Below are 20,436 nucleotides of genomic sequence, written 5' to 3' on the forward strand. Positions count from 1 at the left end.
TTCTTTTTAAGTCATCAACATCAATGAAGAACCCAAACCAATGGGATTCTTAGAAATCGTATTATAAGCACTTTATGGAAGACACTATTTCCTGTCCAGGGTTTAAGCATTGCCTACCACGATCAACTTGATCCTGTGGCATCTAACTCATAAATAAGAAAAAAGTTAGATTTTTTTACTTAAGTAAAAAAAGTAAAGTTCTGACCATTCTCAGAGACACCATTTCTATTTATAAGTCCTCAGTGAAAGTTACAGACTTTGGACCTACAGATATCCATGCTGAATCACCAAAACAGACCGCCTCTGAAGAAGGACGATGCCTGACTTGCCTGGCTTGAAGCAGAAGAGATAATGGGAAATTATGGGAAAGCATTCACTTGCTTTTTGAGAGATTTGGGAACAGGATATGCTGAATACTGAAGTATCAAGGTCCTATATGGAAAGGACATCCATTCATACAACAGACTTTCTTCAGGGAAAGTAGACAACCAATATATATATGTTCACCGCAGGAAACTGATCCATGCAAAGAAAGGAAGGACATAAAGTGCACCTCTGAGATAAAATTCACATTTGGCTACTTGTTAGCACTTATGTTGAAGCCAAAAGTCAGATTAAAAGACACACAGTTTATATTTTGCTTCTTTATTGCTATGGTTTTCTATCTATTTTTTATAATATAAGTTTTTGTGCTGTTGTGTCTGTGTGACCACCTTGCTTACATCAATACTTTCTTTTGAATAAATATACTTCTATTTCTCTCAGAAACAGTGAACTGTATAGGTTACTCCTTCCTGCCTGTTTTACTTCTGATAACTTGTGATGGGCCAATGGGTCAATAAAACTGGTGGATTTCATATGCTATATGTATCCTTAATATTCAAAGGAATACTCAAAGGAAAAGCTTGTTCTATCCTGCAAGACTATTATCGACAACCATCCACGATGTAGGTTGAAATATCAGGTCACAAAACTAAATTTACTCATTTTGTGTGACCATTTTGTCCTTGAATTAGATCTTAGCACCACAAATGCATTTAGCCATCCCATTTCATGTATTATTATTAAATAATATACATAGCTTCACTTTAGTGGTTTATGGTTTTAACTTCAGCTCAGATTCAAATGAAATCTGGCAGCACAAAAACCAGGTTTAAATGAGCCAATGAAAATACAAATTTAAGCCAAATTCTAAGTTCAACTAAGTACAAGATGTCGTTGCATTTAACATTGCTTGTTTCACACACACAAAAAAACCCCACAGCTTTATTTGCTAGTGTCCAATAAAACCAAGAATCTTAGCTTCTGTTACCTCATTATTTTGCTCTAGAACCTGTTTAGTAAAGTGATTCCTTTGGAGACAGCTGATATCATTATCACGATCCAAAAGAGTAGGAACTATTACAGATATTTGATATTATTTTAATAAAGAAAAAGATTTAAAATTTGTAATGACCATACCCAGAGTTTTCTTCAGTACTCCAGAACATCCTAAATAGAAGGGTTACTTCTTTTGGCTCTCTTTAACTTCGAACAACCTTCTTCTTTCTGTTAACAAAAAACAAAAAAAAAGGCAAAAAACAGTAAAGCAAACGAAGCAGTAATACTAAGATAACAGCTCAACTGAAAAATTGTTTCTGGGTGAAATGCTTAGTTGAATGGTATGAGAAGTAATTAATGAAAGTTTTTATTTTCCAAGGTAAATATAAAGTACGTTTCTATGTATAGTAGGTATATAATTAAAACCAGAGCTATTTTGAAAATACCCTTTTGCATGCTGGCAGCCAAGACTTTCAAACCGAAATGATTATTTTTGGTGTCCAAACTTGAGATAATGACAAAGGCTTACTCTTCAGAGAAGTGTTTAGCTGTGTCCCCAGTCAGCCCCATTGTATTTTAATCTGGAGAGAGGAGTCAGACTAACGAGCACTGGAGTCCATCCCTACCCCAGTTAATAGACAAGTCCACCTCCTATTCCTGAGACTCCAGCTGAAGCTTCCCTAGAGCTGTACATCTGCCTCACTTGGCTCCAGCAGTGGCAGTGCTGCACTGTCAGCGTGTCAGGCAGACTGGGAGACTTTGCTGTGTCCTGCCGCTTCCCAAAAGTAGCTTGCAGGGCTCAGGCTGGTACCCGTGCTACTCACAGCCTGCCTGGAGAGAGAGGAATGGCATGGGGCACTTGTGACTCATGACTAGGACAGGACAGTGCCCCTTCCCCACCCCAGCAGTGCTACCAGACCAGCTACAAGCTCTCTACTTGCCCAGTCTGCCCAAGCTGCAGAGCTAGCTCCATGCTTACAAGCCCTAGTGTGGCCGAGTCATTCCCAGTGGCAGGCAAAGGACTTCAGCACTTAATTCATATTATGGTGGAAGTCTCCCTCCAGTACTCAGACCCCTGGGGTTGTTATTCTTATAACCACAGTTATTTTTAGTTGCTGTTTTTTTTCTTCTTCTTGAGACAGACTCCTGACTCTACTGCTGTAGCATCACAGTGCTGGGCCTGTAACTAGTGACTCAGTTGTGGCCTTGCAGAAGGGCCTTTCCCAGCTGCAGCTGGATGAGGCCAGCTCAGAGCAGCTGGGCTGGCGTTTCCCACACCAACTCCTCTCTTCCCTGCTGCAGCCTGAGCTCCAGGGTATGAGTGCATTCCTGCAGCAGGCCCCTGAGGCTCCTCTACTGGCCCTTTCTGAACTGCACAGATAGCACAGACTGTGCTTTTTTAATTACCATTAAAAACTGCAGAATTGTCTTGCATTTGGCTTTAAAGGCATAACAAAACAAAAAGATTGACACATAAAATTTAATGTTAACAAATGCAAATTAAGTGGAAGAACGTGAATTATGGATGCATACTCTTAAGTTCTTAATCAACAGTAAATGAGTATGTTGACAAGGTAAGTTCATATAGCGCAACATGTGAGTAGGCGAAGGCACTTCAGATCAAGTATGGGTAATGAGACCTCAAATGGTCACACTTGAAATGAAATAGAAAACACAAGGGAACCTGGATGAAAAGGGAGTTAAGTGCGCACAACTTTTCCTCCTGGCTTATTTTGTAGAGTTATTGCACAGAGTTTTCAGTTGGCTATTAGCAGAAATAATACACACATTATGAAGTAAGAAAATAAAATTGTACTGAGCAATGGAGACTTGGGACCGGCTCCTTCTAATGGGCCTAATTTGTAGGTAGCAAAAACACAGAGAATGTGGTTGTAAGAAGGAGGATATGGAAGATACAACCAAGTTTTAAAGAACTGATATTTAGAAGCAGAAGTGTATCCCAGTGGTAGGTAAAAGCAATATTTAAGAATCACGAAAAAATATTTTGAAGAGGAATTTAAAAGTAAACATTATTATCATTACAGCAGCATCCAAAGGAAAAAGTATTAAAAAATAAATAAATTCATATTGGGAACCTATCTAATTGCTGCTGCTGACCCCATCTAGTAATAGAATAACAACTTAAATATATTTAAGTAATTCAGAGAATACAACTTTTAAAAAACCCAGAATGAATTACAAATGGCCTTTCGGAACTCATCTCTATAGAACATGCTGAATTTAAGCACTTAAGATGGGATGCTTACAGAGGCAGTGAGAATGCTCATATATTGGGCAAACCATATATTGGTTTTCTGTAGAAACAGAAAATCTGCTTCAGAAACATATTTACTTTAAGTAACATCATTAAAGGTTTTTATTTCAGTAGGATCTTTTGCAGGAGACAAAATACATGCTTGAAGTAACAATAATATAACCAACAGTTAAAGTTAATTTTATCCGAAGCAGGCTCGATAAGATTTCTTGGTTTCCGTGTTTTAACTTTAATATGCTAAAATTAAAAAAATAATATTTTCCTTTTTATCTATTAATTCAGGTCCCTGTAGACTGGATCAAGGTGTGTATGTGTGGGGTTTTTTTACCTGTCTTCTTCTGGCACAACCTTTCTTTACAGATGCTTCTGTGTTGCTCTCCTTGACCAAGGAAGTTGGTTTTGAAGTCAGTGTTTCACATGTCAGATACTCATTCCCTGTAATCATCTTAAAATACAGACATTTATACCTTCATTAGCAAAAAAACTCCAGTATTTTTCTACTTGTTAATATGACCTACTTTTTCAAAAGGAGTCCTCATAACACAAAGTTGAAATAACCTACCAAATTACTTTTTATAGGTGAAAAAAATGATAAGCACAACACAGTTCATCTGTATGCCCGATATGTGAGATATCATCCTCATAAAAATTGCACTGAAATCAGCTCAGCTATTTATCTTATTGAAATGCAGACAGAATCATAGAAAATTTAGCTTGTAAAATACCTGTAGTGTTCATCTAACCATAACTTTTACTCAAAACAGAGATAACTTCAAAGTTCGATCACATTGCTTTGGGCCCCATCCAATCAAGTTTTGAGAATCTGAAAGGATAACAACTCTACAACCTCTCTGCGCAATTTGTTCCAGTACTTAACCACTCTGAAGATTTATTTTTTTTCCCTTATGCCCAGGGAATGCCTGGGCATTTTTTTCCCTTATGCCCTTTTTCCTGTTGCAAATTGTGCTTTTAGTGAAATTGTAATTAAAACTTGTTGCCCTGGGTTGAGGCCAGCCCAGCCCAAACCACGACGCTTTTATTTGCAAACCTTCCATGTTTGTCTAACAGCACAATGCCTTACACACACTGCAGTCACCACTGCACAATTGATGAGGTTTGAGTTTCCTTCCAGGAGCTGTTCGTTAATGTGGTTTCATATGAAGACAGACTGCACACTGAAAATTTCACCACGTTAACCTCACACAATTCTTGATAAACTGATAAACCGTCTTAAAGAAAAGAAAACTAATTATCCCACCTTAAAAGTCCCAAATAAAAAGTGTATCTCTGACAACACAGTAAATCATCTTCCCTTTCAGAAAATTCCCTGTCAGCAGCAGTGGCTGAAAACATTAACTTATATTGTAGAGATTTTATAAAACTACATTGAGAATGATGATAGAAAACTACGAAAGCCATGCTCTTTATTGCTTCCTGTTGTTTTAGAATATACTGAATTTGTGAGAACCAGTGAGAATGAGCCCTGTTATCTACCATACCTGTCCAAAGTTAGATTTGGAAAGATGACTGGTTGTCTTAGCGATAGTGTCCTTAGAATGGCATGCTGCTTTATTGTCTTCATTTTTGGCGATGCACATCATATCATTTAAGACAGATTCATGAATATTTAACCCTGCTCCTTCATGTGATCTCTTTGTTTGCTGCTGTGATAAACCACAATTTGTCATTTCATTGTCTAATTTACAAATCTGTAAAGGTACTTTCTTTGACTGGTGATGTTTCTCAAGAACTTGCGTGGTATTTTGACTTGCAAACTTTTTTCCCCTTCTTGCACTAGAAGATGCATATGTATTTGAACTCAGATTGATGTTTGATTTCTGAAGGACTGATCCAACATTCTTAAGAAAGGAAGGAGAATCTGCCTTTTTGTGATTGACTTCACTTGAATTCTCACCTGAGTTACCAGAAAAATCAGAATTAGTCAGTTGTCCACAAGATACTGTCTTCCATCGAAACACAGGTGTACCAGGTTTTGCCTTTGTTTTTGTGTTCATTACCTCAAGTATGCTGCTATGACTAGGATTTTTGACTGACACATTTTGAACGGGTTTGTAAACATGACTTGTGCTGGATTTGCACGTGGTCAACATGGAAGACGAAACAGCCATAATTTTTACTGCTGAATGTCTTTCAGCATTTTCTCTTTTCTTCCCATCCATTTGATTTGTGGTTTTTCCGTTCATTTGCATCAACTTGCCTTTGAAAATTGGTATAATTTTGTTGACTTTTGAGGGAGGGAGTTCAAAGGCTGAATTAACAGGCATTCCCAAAGACTTCACAACTGGTAACTCCAGTACTCCTGGTATTTCTCTATTATTCATTGATTTCTCTCTTGCTTCAATGCTAACCTTTTCTGTACCCTTACAGCTACTCGAAAAAGTGTGTGTTTCTGGCTCTTTGATCAAACGCTCCATCCAGTGGCTGTTTTCCATACTGCACGGTGAAGAAATTCTAGGCAAAGTCTGTTTTCTTGGAGGAGCCTGCGTTAGAGATACTACACAAACCATCTCACCATCCAATTTCATATGCTTAGATTTTATTTCCTGCAATACAATAAGAGTTGCTAAATTGAATGAGCCGGGTTTAAAAATCTGACAGTGACACCTAATGCATCACTATATGATATCTACCTAATATATTCTACTTTATATATATCACAATATACAACCATACATTTTCCTGTTTTGAATTAGAATGAACTTTTTTTTTTAAACAATATTTTGTTGTCACTATAAATGAAGATTTTTTTTCTCATCCACCCACTTCTTTGTTTATAAACTATGCTGGAATATGGTATTCCTCGGAAGGAAAGACTTAAATTACAGTCATTATCTTGGTTTAGTGCTTTCCAACTGGGTAATGCCTACCCCTTCTGTGGGGGTCTGCAGAGACTGACTGACAGGGCTCCTCATCTCTTAAGACTTCTAAGGGCATCTGTATTCTGAGCAAAAGACAGTTTGGATGTCTATAAAAACTGCAGATGACAAAGAGGAGCCATTCTAGCTTTGATCACTGAAGAGACATAAACAAGAACTGCTTTCTGAAAGAGGATTATAGTATTTTAGGATCTCTGCAATTTCTGTCACCATTCTTTGTTCAGAATTAATTACTTCATTTCTTCTTTCACACACTACTACCAAAGAAATTTGAGTCTCAGCCTTTGTCACAAGCTCAAATTGAAGTTTTGCTTGCTTGCCTCCTTTCCATCACCAGCCGTGGAGTGAAACTTACAGCTTGAGTGTTTTAAAATGTGTAAGTCCACAGAACTTTATATATTTCTCAGCTTGTTTTTTAAAAAATAAATTGTAATAATAATAATAATGTTATTATTGTTGTTATTGTTATTATGGAAGAGGTGTGAGAAAGTTCTGGATACCCAACTGTAAAATAAGGTCTATAGAACTGCAAATATTGATAGCAACTAATTAACACTAAGTCCAATTTTTTAATGTATTTGTGATGTGAACAACAACATAACAATGGCAAATAGCAATACATTTAATTACACATTTAATTAAAATTTACAATTGATAGTTGTTTGTTGTGAAAAGCATAGTTTTATGCTCTTACTGTGTTCTGAATATAAAAAAGACCACTTTGTACCATGAACAAAGTACATGCCATTACCGTGTTTATAAAAAAACCTTATACGCACCGGAGCTCTGGAGAGTTCCTGTGTAGCATAAAGTGCTTTACTTGTCATCTTTACTGGAAATCCACATAGATGTGAAAAATTATGCTTCATGTCAGAAAGAAAAGATTTCAACACAGTTTCCGAATCTGTTCTAGGGAAATATTGCACTGGCTGACTTCGAATGCAACTTAAAGGGTACCTGAATAAGTGTTCAGGGATACGTAACAAGTTTCTCTACGTTTTCATAATTATGGATCATCTTCATTGAGAAGAGAGCATGAACATCTCTAAAGATTTTTCAAAAGGATGAACAAAAGCACTTACTTTCTTAAGGGACTAAAGCTTATAAAGTTGACTTCAACACGATTATACCACACTAATCTACCATAGTAACGATTACTCAATATAAGTAATCCTTAGTCTAGTCTTTCCTAGCAGGAAAATTCTCTTTAAAAAAAATCGTTGTTGGCCATATTTTTACAGTAACTTCACCGTTCCTTTTACATCACCATTTAGAATGGCATTATGTTTACAGAAGCTGTGAAGCAAACTGATCTATTTGACTTGCTATTATTCAATATTAGGACAAAGAGATTTGACTAAATATTTTGTTTGAATTTGTCTAGTGAAAAAATGCTCCACCGACTTCTATGAAATTATGGAAGAAGAAAATGTGGCACATTCAAAAATAAAAATTAGAACTTCACCAGAAGTGTAGTACAGAAAATGTAACAAAAATATTGTGAAAGGATATGTAAAGAACCTTTCCCCTATTGGTTTGAAGTAAACACTGAAGTATATTTTCTTCTCTTCAAGATCCTCTGGAAGAATATATCCATACTTTAAAAAAAACCACAAATGTGTATTACAAATACAAATTCAATACTTACAAAAAAGGTAGGGAAAAATGAAAACAGTGTATATTGTTTCTTACCAGATTCTTCCAGTGCAGCTGAAATTCTTCATACGAATGGAAGGGAGATCCTGGAGGAATTATGTGGCTGATGTTTATGATTTGACCCATTTTCATGCTATGCACAGGTAAAGAAGGGATGCTTAGAAATGATGTCATAAAACTCGGATGAAAATATACTGGGCTTTTTGGAAAAAAAAGGTAAATCTTATTTTTGGCATTGAAAGTATTTATGGATTATTTTTACGTTTTAAGGACTAATACCTTTAGCTCATAAGTTTATGACAGAACAATAGCAATATTTCCTGGAGTATGGAAAACAAGTTGTCACGTACAAGTCAAATTTCTCTTGTCTGTAATACTCACTACCAGTGAATGTAGAACATAAGCATATATATCATTACTTCTCGTATTTTTAGGATGAAAATCATAGGTGAAAATAAAGATGGTTTGTGGCAAAGGTAGAAATATGTTTTTTATTTAAATTGACACTTTCTGCTAAAATTGTATTTGAGAAAAATTAATGCCCTTGCATATCATAGAAGCAGCAGAGAGACTGGTGAAATTGAAATAATACTTAAATGTGTATTTTTTGATTCACTGATTAATTTTTCTCATTTTCTATTACTTTGAGACTATAAAAGTAAAAAAGAAAGATTCCTGAATGGAAAACAGACTGTAAAACAGAAGTGTTCTTACCACTATTGTCAAATTCACAATTTATATGGCAAACATTCCAGGAAATGTTTGTTGCTGCTGAAACGTAAACAGAGTCCTACCTTGGCAAAACATAGCACCAGTTACTTAATATGGAATGTTGGTGAATAACTGCATCTTCATTGCTGTCAAACAGCTTTACGGTGTTTGCTGAAATATCAAAATCTCCCACCTTAAAAGTGGAAAAAAAAAAGTTATTTACAAATCTTTCTACAGCAATACAAAATTAAAATTTCCAAAAATAGTTGTGTAGCAAAATACACTGAAGCTTATGCATTGTTATTCTTTTATCAGCTCTCACAAACTGATCATTTCAGAAGATATTCCTATTATCAAACTGCACACTATCTTACGTTAGAGCCTACACTTCCAAAAGTTATGCAAGTGCAAGGTTTAAAGGTTATTTAAATCAGTGAGATTCAAACTTTATTTGAAGTGTTTTAATAAATAAGAGTACAGAAGGAATTTCTCAAACTAAGAACTAAAGTCCAAACCAGAGACACATGTTTGACCATCTAGTAATTGTGTATGCCACGTTGCCTAATCAAGTGTAAAGATCCAAGCAACAGAACAAATGGGACATACAGTTTCACCCTGTGAGAAGTCAAAAAACACCACACATTTTCACAATGTAAAAATATTTGACTGTAGGGGCTAATCGAACACTTAGAACTGAGAAACATTTTCTTTCTTTATGGTCTACCAGGGTTTGCATTTATTCACTGACAAGAAAATCTGCCCATTTCTGTTTTAGAAACATATTAAAATGATGAAACTGATAATGAAGCCATGTCATGATTGCTTACATTATTGCTTTGTGTCATTTTGGAATTGGATTCCTATAGATAGTTTTAATGTTTAGGCTGTCCAACTAGGTCACGGAAGAAATCCTATTCTTCTATTCTAAGAAAGAAGAGTTTGGATCAGAAATACTTGTTTTGGAAGAAAACAGCAAGCCTGACAAATATGCCCTTGTATGTATGGACATATTCAACAAAAGTGATATGGCTATCAGAAAGGATGGTAACTTTTCAACTTCAATCATGGTTTCTTAATCAGTGTATTAATTACGCTTACAAGCAGCATCATCCAGGCTGCTCCAGTATTTTGGAAGCTGCATAGAAAATGAAGCAAATTCCAGAAGAATTATATACAGGAACCTTAAACATAGTGCTGACAACTTACCTGTAGCTTCACTTTTAAGATGTTACTCAAAACTGTCTGTGTATTACAGTGAATGCCTTCTATAAAACACTGCTAGTAGTAAATCTAGAATCATAAGGACACTTCACTACTATATTCTGTTAGCAGTTTTTGAAAAGTCTCTTAATTAGTCTAGAATCTCAATTTTACAATGCTTTCTAGAATGCATCAATATAAATGCAATACGGATGCTATGCACTTATAACAGATGCAGATAGTCAATGAATATGATTACTGTCTTAATGCTACTAGAAATAAGCACTTCTATCCCCATCATTCTAATTGCAAGTCACCTAATGGAAAATAACATAAAGATTAATAAGACAAACACAGGCATAGAAAGTATAACTATTTTATACCTCAGGGGGTGGCAACCGAATTGAGAAAGCCTCCACACTGATGCAAAGCTGTCTCTCTGATACATTGAGGTCTAGAACTAGAATAAAAACAAAGCGCGAATCTCTGTTTTTAACTACAGTTCATCTGTTAGAAAGCTAAACCAAATGTTTATTTAAAGTAATTGTTAGTCAAAATGCTGCATTTGAAAATCAAAAGGCTAGACTTCCTCAGCATGAAAATTAAAGTTAACTGCATTTTAACTGAGAAAAATAATAATAATGAATTACTATCCATACAGTACACCTCCTTAGGAGCTCATGGCTGTCCATGCAACCGGATGCTTGAGACTCATGTCCTTGAAACGCGAACACCCATTTTCAAAGCAAATGTAGTTCTTGTAACCATTGGCTGTTCTGAGTCATCTAGCCCAGTTCCGCATCCAGAAAGACTATATGAGCAAGGCAAGCATTTATTGACACAACTCCAGAACATCCACACTGTTCTAAGCAAGCTCTAGCACACAGACTAAATGTATTATGTCCCTCAACATATGTCCCTGTTACAAATTTAGGCTTCAATATGCACAAATGAAAACTAACTTTTATACTGGGATAAAAACATTACTTTGTAATTTCTGCAATAGCTAAGCAGCATGTTTGCGACTTAACTTTTGTGAACAGCAAACACAGTACGTACAGGACAGTTACTTTATTATGGACAGTCACATGCTATTATGGAACTTTCACATCACTTGCAAGACTCATAATTTGAGGCAAATGCATTTAATTGTAATAATCATAACTTTAAAACGGTAAACTTCAGTCTATGGCTGTAAAAAAATTACCTTTTTTGTGGGTAATTTTTCAAAGGTGCAGTTGAGCTGACAACTATTACATAAAGAGCATCATCTGCCATCAAATGTATTTTGACAGAGGTTATTTCAGAATGAAAAACAAAAAGACATTGTGTTGGCAATACCAAGATCATGGCAATATGAAAGCACATAACTATACCTTGCTCTTACAAGTTCACCATTAACAGAATATTGTACTTACCAACAGCATTTTGCCTTCCTGAACAAGACAAAAAATCTTTTCCTTAATAAATAAAATAGATAGACATTATTTTCTAAATCATATGCCTAATGTCTATGCAAAAAAAACCAGAAGAAATCACACAGTTTCATTTGTGTGTGTCATGAATGCTGAAAGGTTCATTCCTTTTAAGGACAGAAAAAACCCTCTCTCAATTAACTTTCTATGGATTCATTAACACCTTATATAAAAGATACATGAAAGTATATTAGCGGACAGCCATTTATACATTGTTTTTTCCTCCCAGTAAGGAAATTATACATGGAATTATTTTTAATTGACTAACAGTTAATAAATTTCTCAGGTTCAAAAGCAAATCTGGATACTATTACTATATATTTTACCATATATCATCAGTTTTGCCCAGCTTTAGTAACACATATAGTTAGACAAGCTGCATGTACCAGGTCACATCGCTAGTAGTCAATGTCTTTCGTTGAAGTCAGTTTTATATCACCTACCATCTAGCCCTCTACTTCTCTCTGCTATTCCTAAATAAGTTGATTTCATTCAGAGAGCTATAAATTTTGAAAATATTGAAAACAAGATACTGTTAATATTGTGGCTGGAAATAAAACAATAACATATACACTTTTTGCATCGTATATTTGGAACGATCTATACAATTGCTCTACTTAATAACAGCACACCACAGTATCTGAAACACATCTGTTTTTCTATACTTTGGTAATTCACATTTATCCTACACGGGAGTTAGTAGGGAGATGTCAGGCAAAGGAACTACCATCTAAAAAGACAGAGCTTGGTAGAAGATGACCTGACAGAAAAACACTCTGTATTAGAAAAGCATGTGCAGAAGTGCCACTGATGAAAGCATGAATCTGAAAAACAAGCCAAATTTTTAGAAGACATTTGCTGACCAAGAATATTTGGGTCGGAAGTTATTAATCTGGTATGTTGCATTCACTTGAAATATTTTTCTATTGATTATTTGAGCTGAGGAGGGATCTCTGCTAAGGCACATGGAAAATAAGGAGGTGACTGGTGACAGCCAACACGGTTTCAGCAAGGGCAAGTCATGCCTGACAAATCTAGTGGCCTTCTACGATCGTGTTACAGCGTTGGTAGATAAAGGGAAAGCAACAGACATCATTTGACCATTTGACGCTGCCTCGCATGACATCCTGGTCTCTAAATTGGAAAGGCATGGATTTGATGGGTGGACCACTCAGTGGATAAGAAACTGGCTAGATGGCCACGCTCAAAGGGTTGCAGTCAACAGCTCAATGTCCAAGTGGCAACCAGTGATGAGTGGCATTCCTCACGGATCAGTACTAGGACCAGTGCTATTTAACATCTTTGTCGGTGACACGGACAGTGGGATTGAGTGCATCCTCAGCAAGTTTGCCAATGACACCAAGCTGTGTGGCACAGCTGACACATTGGAAGGAAGGGATGCCATCCAGAGGGAGCTGGACAGGCTTGAGACATGGGCCCGTGCAAATCTCATGAAGTTAAACCAGGCCAAGTGCAAGGTCCTGCACCTGGGTCATGGCAATCCCAAGCACAAATACAGGTTGGGCAGAGAATGGCTTGAGAGAAGCCCTGAGGTGAAGGACTTGGAGGTGTTGGTGAGTGAGAAGCTCAACATGAGCTAGCAATGTGTGCTTGCAGCCCAGAAAGCCAACCGCATCCTGGGCTGCATCAAAAGAAGCGTGGCCAGCAGGTCGAGGGAGGTGATTCTCCCCCTCTACTCTGCTCTGGTGAGACACCACCTGGAGTACTGTGTCCAGCTCTGGAATCCCCAACATGAGGACATGGACCTGTTGGAATGGGTCCAGTGGAGGGCCACAAAGACGATCAGATGGCTGGAGCACTTCTATGAAGACAGGCAGCTGAGAGAGTTTGGCGTTGTTCAGCCTGGAGAAGAGAAGGCTCTGGGAGACCTTATAGCTAAAGGGGGCCTACTGGAGAGATGAGGGAGTGTAGTGATAGGAAGAGGGGTAACGGTTTTAAACTGAAAGAGGGGAGATTTAGATTAGATATTAGGAAGAAATTTTTTACTGTGAGGGTGGTGAGACACTGGAACAGGTTGCCCAGAGAAGTTGTGGATGCCCCATCCCTGGAAGTGTTCAAGACCAGGCTGGATGAGCAACCTGGTCCAGTGGGAGGTGTCCCTGCCCATAGCAGGGGGGTTGGAACTAGACGATCTTTAAGGTCCCTTACAATCCAAACCATTCTATGATAAGATGAAAAAGTGAATGATATGTCCATTCAGATTGTTAACTTGAATCACTGAGCTTGGATAAAGGAACAACAAAAATGCAATCTAAGAAAAAAAAAATCATAGGATAAATGAATGAAATAATTGAACGTAATGAATGAAATAATGATGGAAATGAAATAATTGTGGAAATTAAATTATGGAAAGCAAATACAACAATAAAGAACTGAAAATTAAATGCTTGATCCCTGACCCAGGCAAATCAAATACCTTGCACCAAGAGATGACCAGCCTTGTTCCATCTGGGTGCAAGTCTTGCTGTAAGTGTGTAGGAGAGACAGGTCTGGAGAATGTCTGGACTAACTGTTTGTGGTGCTTCCAGCTAATAACATCAGTGAGAAAAGACAAAAACATTATTAATAATTTAACTGATTTTTTTTTAAAGGCTTCAGTCAAAATTTTATCAAAGATACTGCTATTACATCTTGAAACCAAATCTTAGTATATATTACACATCTTTACTTTTCATCTACTTAGCTACAGGAGGGAGTTAACACAATATTTGATGTAGGCATTTAGATTATATGTGTCATCAAAGTAAGTTGCACTACAATTCACTTAATATTTTCACGAAGCTGATAACAGACTTGGGGAAAAGATTAGTTGAACTATATGGAGTACTTTACCAGATCCACATCTCTTTCCAGACAATGAGCACAACATCCAAAATTTACATATATTAACCCTGCTGTTAAACTCAAGACCAGAGATATTTTCTTGCAATCTCAAGAACAATAGAGAAATGTAGCTTTGTTCACCCAGCAGTACTACTTGCCTGACTGCTTGCCTGTCCTGCATAGCTTTCTATTGACAGCATTAGTCAAGAAAAATAAAAAAATTACAATGGGTTAAAAAGAGTTAACTAATACACCTCCAAGAGGATTTTTCTAATGAGATCCTGCAAGGATCTACTTGCAGATCATTGCTATTAAATATGCTTCACACTACTAACCTGCTGGTGTTGGAAAATCTACTGATGACAGGTCAGTAACACATATCAACATAAAGCAGTTTTGTAAGGTAAGCTTATTTGAACAGTATATGTCATACTAATCCAAGAAGTGTAACAAAGACAAATACACCCAACTGCCTGTGCAAATGAATTACGAGCACTACTGGCTTTGATTACAATCAGTCTTTTGACTCAGCAATTTTAGTGCATCCACACATATATTCATAAAACCCACAAACATTGCATACTAGAAGATAGTAAAGCCTACACATAATGGTCTAAAAATATATCAGCTGTTAAGCTCACAGGTTCCATTTCTTCTCTATGTTTTTCTTTTGTTTCTCTAAGACTATCCTATACAGTCTGGATAAACCCAAAACATGAATGTGGAGACAGTTCAGCTGTCTGAACACCCCCGCCTGTGGAACCTACAGGGCACACGCAGGGGGGTTACACCAACACGGGAGCTGCAGGTCTTTGGCCTGAAGGGCAGGTCTGTTGGTGCCTCGAGGTCACCCCTGAACAGGATCAGGATCCCATTACAGCAGAGAAATCTAGTGAAATTGCTCAGGAGCTTCTTAAAACTTCTGACCCTGACAAAGTATGCTTACTATCCCCAGATGCATAAGAGACATTTTGTCTATGGGACAGACTTTTTTTAGCCTGAAACTTGGCTTCTGTAGTGCCAGCTGCATGCCCTACAAAAAATAATAATCTCTGGCAACAGCAATTGCAGACAAGCATAACAATCTTAAGAAGTGTGACATCTTTCAGCACTCACAGTAGCTCCTTGTTTCTCTATGTAGGCTTGACATATTCCTGATTTGTAAAATGAAATCTAAAAATAAAAAAAAATAATAATCAAGTGTCTGAAGTTAACGGGTATTTTAGCAAATCATAAATTCTGGTCCATCAGTGACTTTGCCTAGGAAAAACATGCTAAGAAGCAGTTACAGCAAACATCATATCCTATATTTTCAAGGAGAATGATAACCGAAATTAGTTCAGGCATTTGTCATAGTGTAATCTCATTTCCAGGTAAAGATATATTAACAAGCAAGCAAAAGACTGCCCCAAAAAAAAAATCGCAGAACTCTGCTCCTCCTACTCTCATTGTGAATTGGGTGGCATCTTACCAATTGAGTCCATTCTGTTACACAAAATGTTCACCATTTGAAAAGCCACTTCATCAAAAGTGTAGAAGACATAAGCTGTCACCTACATTACTAATGCACAAAAATAAAAGTTTGCTTTAAATGTCATAATTTTACTTATCCTTGATCCTCAAACAAAACACTTCTTAGAGAAACATGCATGTATGTGTGACAAATACACTTTACTCCTAGCTGTACTTTAGTTCAGGCTGACAAAGAAGCAACAGGCCTCACGTTCTTGGGGTGAACTTGCGAGCTGGAAAGCCCCTGGCTCATGTACAAGGGTGTGAAGGTGTCTTGAAAAATATTTTGAAAGGTGGTTTTGAAACCCAAAAGTACAAGATAACCAAAGCACAGAACAAGGTATCAGAGCTAAACCAAACAAGAGATCAGAGCTAAACCGAAGACATCTGTCTTGTCTATACTGTTGAATAGCAGCCAACTACTTCACCCTATAAATATTAAAATCAGGATGGGCCCAGTGTGAGCTCTCCCTGAAGAGCAGCTGGCCTGCACACCAGGCGACTCTACCCTTGAGTAGGGATGCCTCTGAAGGTTAGAGATTCTTTACCTGAGGCTAAGAAATCCTTCCTTGCCCAAGGTGGAGAGATCCCTTACTGCAACAGATCCTATATAAGTGACTGACAACATGCTGAATTAATACTATGAAATGTTACTAATCCATGCAGCTACTCAGATATTATAAACTTTGTATGGATAATTCCATTAAAGAGGAACCATTGACCAAGTCTGAAACTAAGATTGGATCCAGCCACACCTAGGCTCCAAAATGGAGTTTAGAAAGCAAGGGGGTCCACTCTGAACCTCATGACACAATGGGAGCATCCTCTTTACTCTTTGTGCCTCCTTTGTATGTTTCTTCCAGGCAGTAATTAATAAGGTGAACCTTGCCATCAAACTTCTTGAACCTTGTCAAACCATTAAAAATTTATTAAATTCCATCAAACTTATTAAACTCAATCAAATTATTTTACCTCAGTAAAACATATTGCTGCTTCTCTCTTTTGAGTGAGGTGCATTCTGCTCATCTGCAACAGTATGTAACTACAAATAGTTATTTACACAGTGATACTGACCGCCATTACAACTGAAATTTGATTTAGTGTTCCAATAACAGGTGCAGAAAGGATGTCTTGATACAGGAATAATAACTGTCTGTAAGAAAAAGTTAAAGAAAAAATCAAAAATAATTTTCAGTACTTGATTTTCTGAGCTTAAATTTATCTTCCTGACCTTCTGCAAACATAATACATTTCACTTTTAATCGATTTCCAGTGGTTCAGTATAATATATTAGACTAGTCCAAGTTACTTGCTCTTAACCCACCCACAGTGGTCTAAGACCGCTACGGGCCTTTGGCACATAAACAGAACTCTCCAAAAGTGTTCCTTTTGGAAAAATTTCCCATTTCTTCCCTTTCCTATTAAAGCGAATGATATAATTCTTGGTGAACACTGAGGAGCGTACATATGCTTTCTGAGTACTTTTTTTCATTCAGTCTCAACATAAATAACGCAATACAATAATTCAAAAGATGTACCTAAAACATCCCAACATTGCATGTGAATACAGACTGATTTTAACTGTTTATTAATTCAAAGCAGGTGGCCTTGTTAGTTTTAGCAATGACATTTAAAACATAATAGAAATGTGGGTTTTTTCCCCCAATAGCCAGCAAGTCCCCTACCAAAAAAACCCCCCTATTTTAAACAATTTTATACTGTTTGCTGCTGATATGAATTTTGATGACTTTATTGCAGGTAATTCTAGTACTGCTAATAAAATCCTTGAATAACAACACCAACAGCTTCTGAAAATAATAACCCTCAGAATTCTTTACCTGCAAATCTTTATCTGTGTATTCCTCGTCTCAGTTTCTGGTATCTGAGAACTCAGTGTTACTGTAGTGGCACAGAGTTTTTGTAGCTCCGGCAGACTGACAAAGAATAGAGACTGGTGCCTGCTGCCATTCATGTTGTATTGTTGATTGCCGCAAAGCAGCACCTGGGTCTTAAAAGAAAAAATTAAATTCATTTTTATAAGGCAGATATTTGTTCACAGAACTTTGTAAGCATGCGGTATCAGGTAAATGAATAATCAATTATCTTCTGATTAAGATTAGGTAGGCAATATAACATAATTTGGTCAACTAACACAGCTCAATATACTTTTGCTATAAATAATGCATTATACTTGAAAAACCAATTATTTACAAAAGTCAAAATATTCAGAGTAAAGACATCCTTTCAACTTTCTCAGTCTGCACTGGGGCTGGAATCTATCTGGGATTCAAGAGCTGAGGAATCCCTCTGTGATGTTGGTGCCCTCCTGTCTGGCAAGAAAGTTTAATTCCCAGGAGCTCAAGAGAGATCTCCTAAGTCATACAAGAACCGTGGCCAGCCTGTCAGAGAGAATGTAAACCACAGAAACACGGAGGCACACTGGAAATTCTTTTATTTTTTCCCCACACCAGGCGCCCTTTCTAGTGCTCCCTGCTTAAACCCACCTCTCTTCTCAAGTGGCAGGTGAAGACTGTATCCTAACCTATGCAGAACTGAGTACAGTCTTACACTGGACTGATAGCTGTACTAATCCATAATTGCATTCAGCTATGCGAATAATAACGAACACAATTTGTTCTCCCATTCTTGCTCTCAAAGGAGAAATGTATGAAGAACTGCATTTTGTCTTGGAGGGATTTTTTAATAGGTACACTCCTAGGTATTTATCAAAAGATGAAGAAAACAGTTGGTATTTGGAGTGGAATGTGATTAGATATATAGTGGTTCTACCAAAGCTGTCTTTCACATCCTAAGCTTTGCCTTATAACAGAAATTAGTGACTATATTTTGTGTTCAAGAGTATGAGGCAGTTTTGGGCTCAGGCCACAATCATTATCTTGATATTTCACTTAAAATTCGAATACAGAGTACATGTATGTTCACTACCATACTACTGAGCAGATGTGCTGCAACTCCATCACTTTTGGAACTTCGTATAAAGCACCAAAATGAAGAACCAAAAGAACCAGAATTTCAGACTGAGAATGTGATCCTTTGATGCAGTACTAACAAATTTCATGTGAGTGGGAGTAATACGAAGTTACAGCTATTACCTTGCCTGTTGGATGCCTTTCATACCCTATCACGTATTGCAGCACAGATCAGGCTAAGTGTAAAGGAACTAGAATATTTATGGCAAAAAAAAGAACACCTAACATTTCATTAGAAGTGAAAATACACCTTTTAACTATAGCACCTTTCTCAAAGCGTTTCAAAGAAAAAGAGGCAGGGAGAAAGTCTGCTTGTTATGAGAAGCCGGGAACACTGCACTCCAGAAAAAGCTGTTTTAATAGTTCTCGCCCCTTCAAACCCTAAAAACTTTTTGGTAAATGGTCTTACCAGCACAGTGAATATAGCAATAATATTGTGTTTCCAGATTTTATGAAGTCACCGGGTATTCACCTGAAAACCAATTTGCAAATCATGATCAAAAAATTATGAACTGGAAACATTTTTTGAGGAACGATGTCAAAGATAACTTTGCTGTTCTGATTTTGCCTTGCCTTGCTTACAGTGTAACACATTAAAAAGATTAACCTCAGTCATATCCTAGAAAAATCAGAAGATCAATGTTTTACAACTGTAATTTTAAAGAAAACATTTCCTTGGTTTCCTTAAAGGAAAACACATATCAAGTTTTTTCTAGCAATCATGAAAAGCAGATTCTTTTAAAATGCCAGTCAAGACTATCAGTTTATCAGAGAATTCCAAAAGCTTAAGGAAAAGGACATTTTAAACAAATGAGAAAAAAAACCTTGTCTGTTTGCAAACACAGAAAAGAAAGGCTGGGTCCTCGGTTTTCATAATGTTTAAAAGAATCCTAAAAGGTCAACTGGGGATTTTTGTGGCAAAGATGTTGTAAAATCCATGCTGCAACATTCAAGCGATCTGCTTGCTGTTTGAGGCCAACTGCCTGTGGGAACCACTCGCTGTATTCAGCGTAAGTTAAATCCTCCCAGTCATCTTAAAAGCTAATGGGACAAAGTGCTTGCAAATGGTTTCTCCCTTCAGGGGAGAAGCTAAAGAGAGAAGTACCAGTTAATAGAACTACCAGCTATAAATCATAGGAAATAAACCCAACTGCCTTCTGTAGAATGTGTGTGGGAGAAATTGCATCTTTAGAGGCTGATAATCACAACACATGAACTTGAAACAACCACAGAGCTCCTGTAGGCTGAACAGGACATCTGTTGGAGAACTGCTACTGCAGGTTTTCTGTCAGAACAGACAGATAAACCACAGATCTTGGTGTGGATATTTGTTATTTTCAGTAACGACTTGGAAGATGGAATGACGAGCCTCCTTATTAAAGCTGAGAATGACACCAAGCTGTGAGGGACAGTAGCTACTCTTCCCATTAGCCTGACTGCAGTGAACTAGAGACAGGATCTGAAGATTGTGGTGGCATTCAGCGAGGAAGTACGAAGCCGTCCTGCACACTAACAACCAACAGCCCATGCGGGGGGTACAAAACACCTACCTAAGT

General features: G+C 37.1%; 1 protein-coding gene across 1 annotated transcript; it reads right to left on the reverse strand.

Moving 5' to 3' along the window:
• Nucleotides 1–1,491: 1,491 nt before the first annotated feature.
• C2H18orf63 (chromosome 2 C18orf63 homolog) lies at nt 1,492–17,862 on the reverse strand. The gene is made up of 13 exons (XM_063323980.1): nt 17,729–17,862; nt 16,965–17,043; nt 15,495–15,551; nt 13,972–14,083; nt 11,478–11,519; nt 10,443–10,519; nt 8,943–9,052; nt 8,185–8,281; nt 7,984–8,090; nt 7,272–7,449; nt 5,095–6,159; nt 3,924–4,040; nt 1,492–1,548 (listed from the first exon to the last, which is right to left on the reverse strand). The coding sequence occupies exons 1-13, from the start codon at nt 17,860–17,862 to the stop codon at nt 1,492–1,494; spliced, it is 2,232 nt and encodes a 743-aa protein (XP_063180050.1).
• Nucleotides 17,863–20,436: the final 2,574 nt, after the last annotated feature.

This window comes from Chroicocephalus ridibundus, chromosome 2, assembly GCF_963924245.1.
Source record: "Chroicocephalus ridibundus chromosome 2, bChrRid1.1, whole genome shotgun sequence".
In the NCBI taxonomy this organism is placed as follows: domain Eukaryota; kingdom Metazoa; phylum Chordata; class Aves; order Charadriiformes; family Laridae; genus Chroicocephalus; species Chroicocephalus ridibundus.

Excerpts from the sequence above, each read along its gene's own strand:
- C2H18orf63 (XM_063323980.1), bottom strand. The coding sequence starts at position 17,862 with ATGAATGGCAGCAGGCACCAGTCTCTATTCTTTGTCAGTCTGCCGGAG. Across the intron at positions 14,084-15,494 it reads TAGAGAAACAAGGAGCTACT|CTGGAAGCACCACAAACAGT; the intron begins GTGAGTGCTGAA and ends TGATGTTATTAG. Across the intron at positions 11,520-13,971 it reads TGGTCATCTCTTGGTGCAAG|GAAAAGATTTTTTGTCTTGT; the intron begins GTATTTGATTTG and ends TTATTTATTAAG.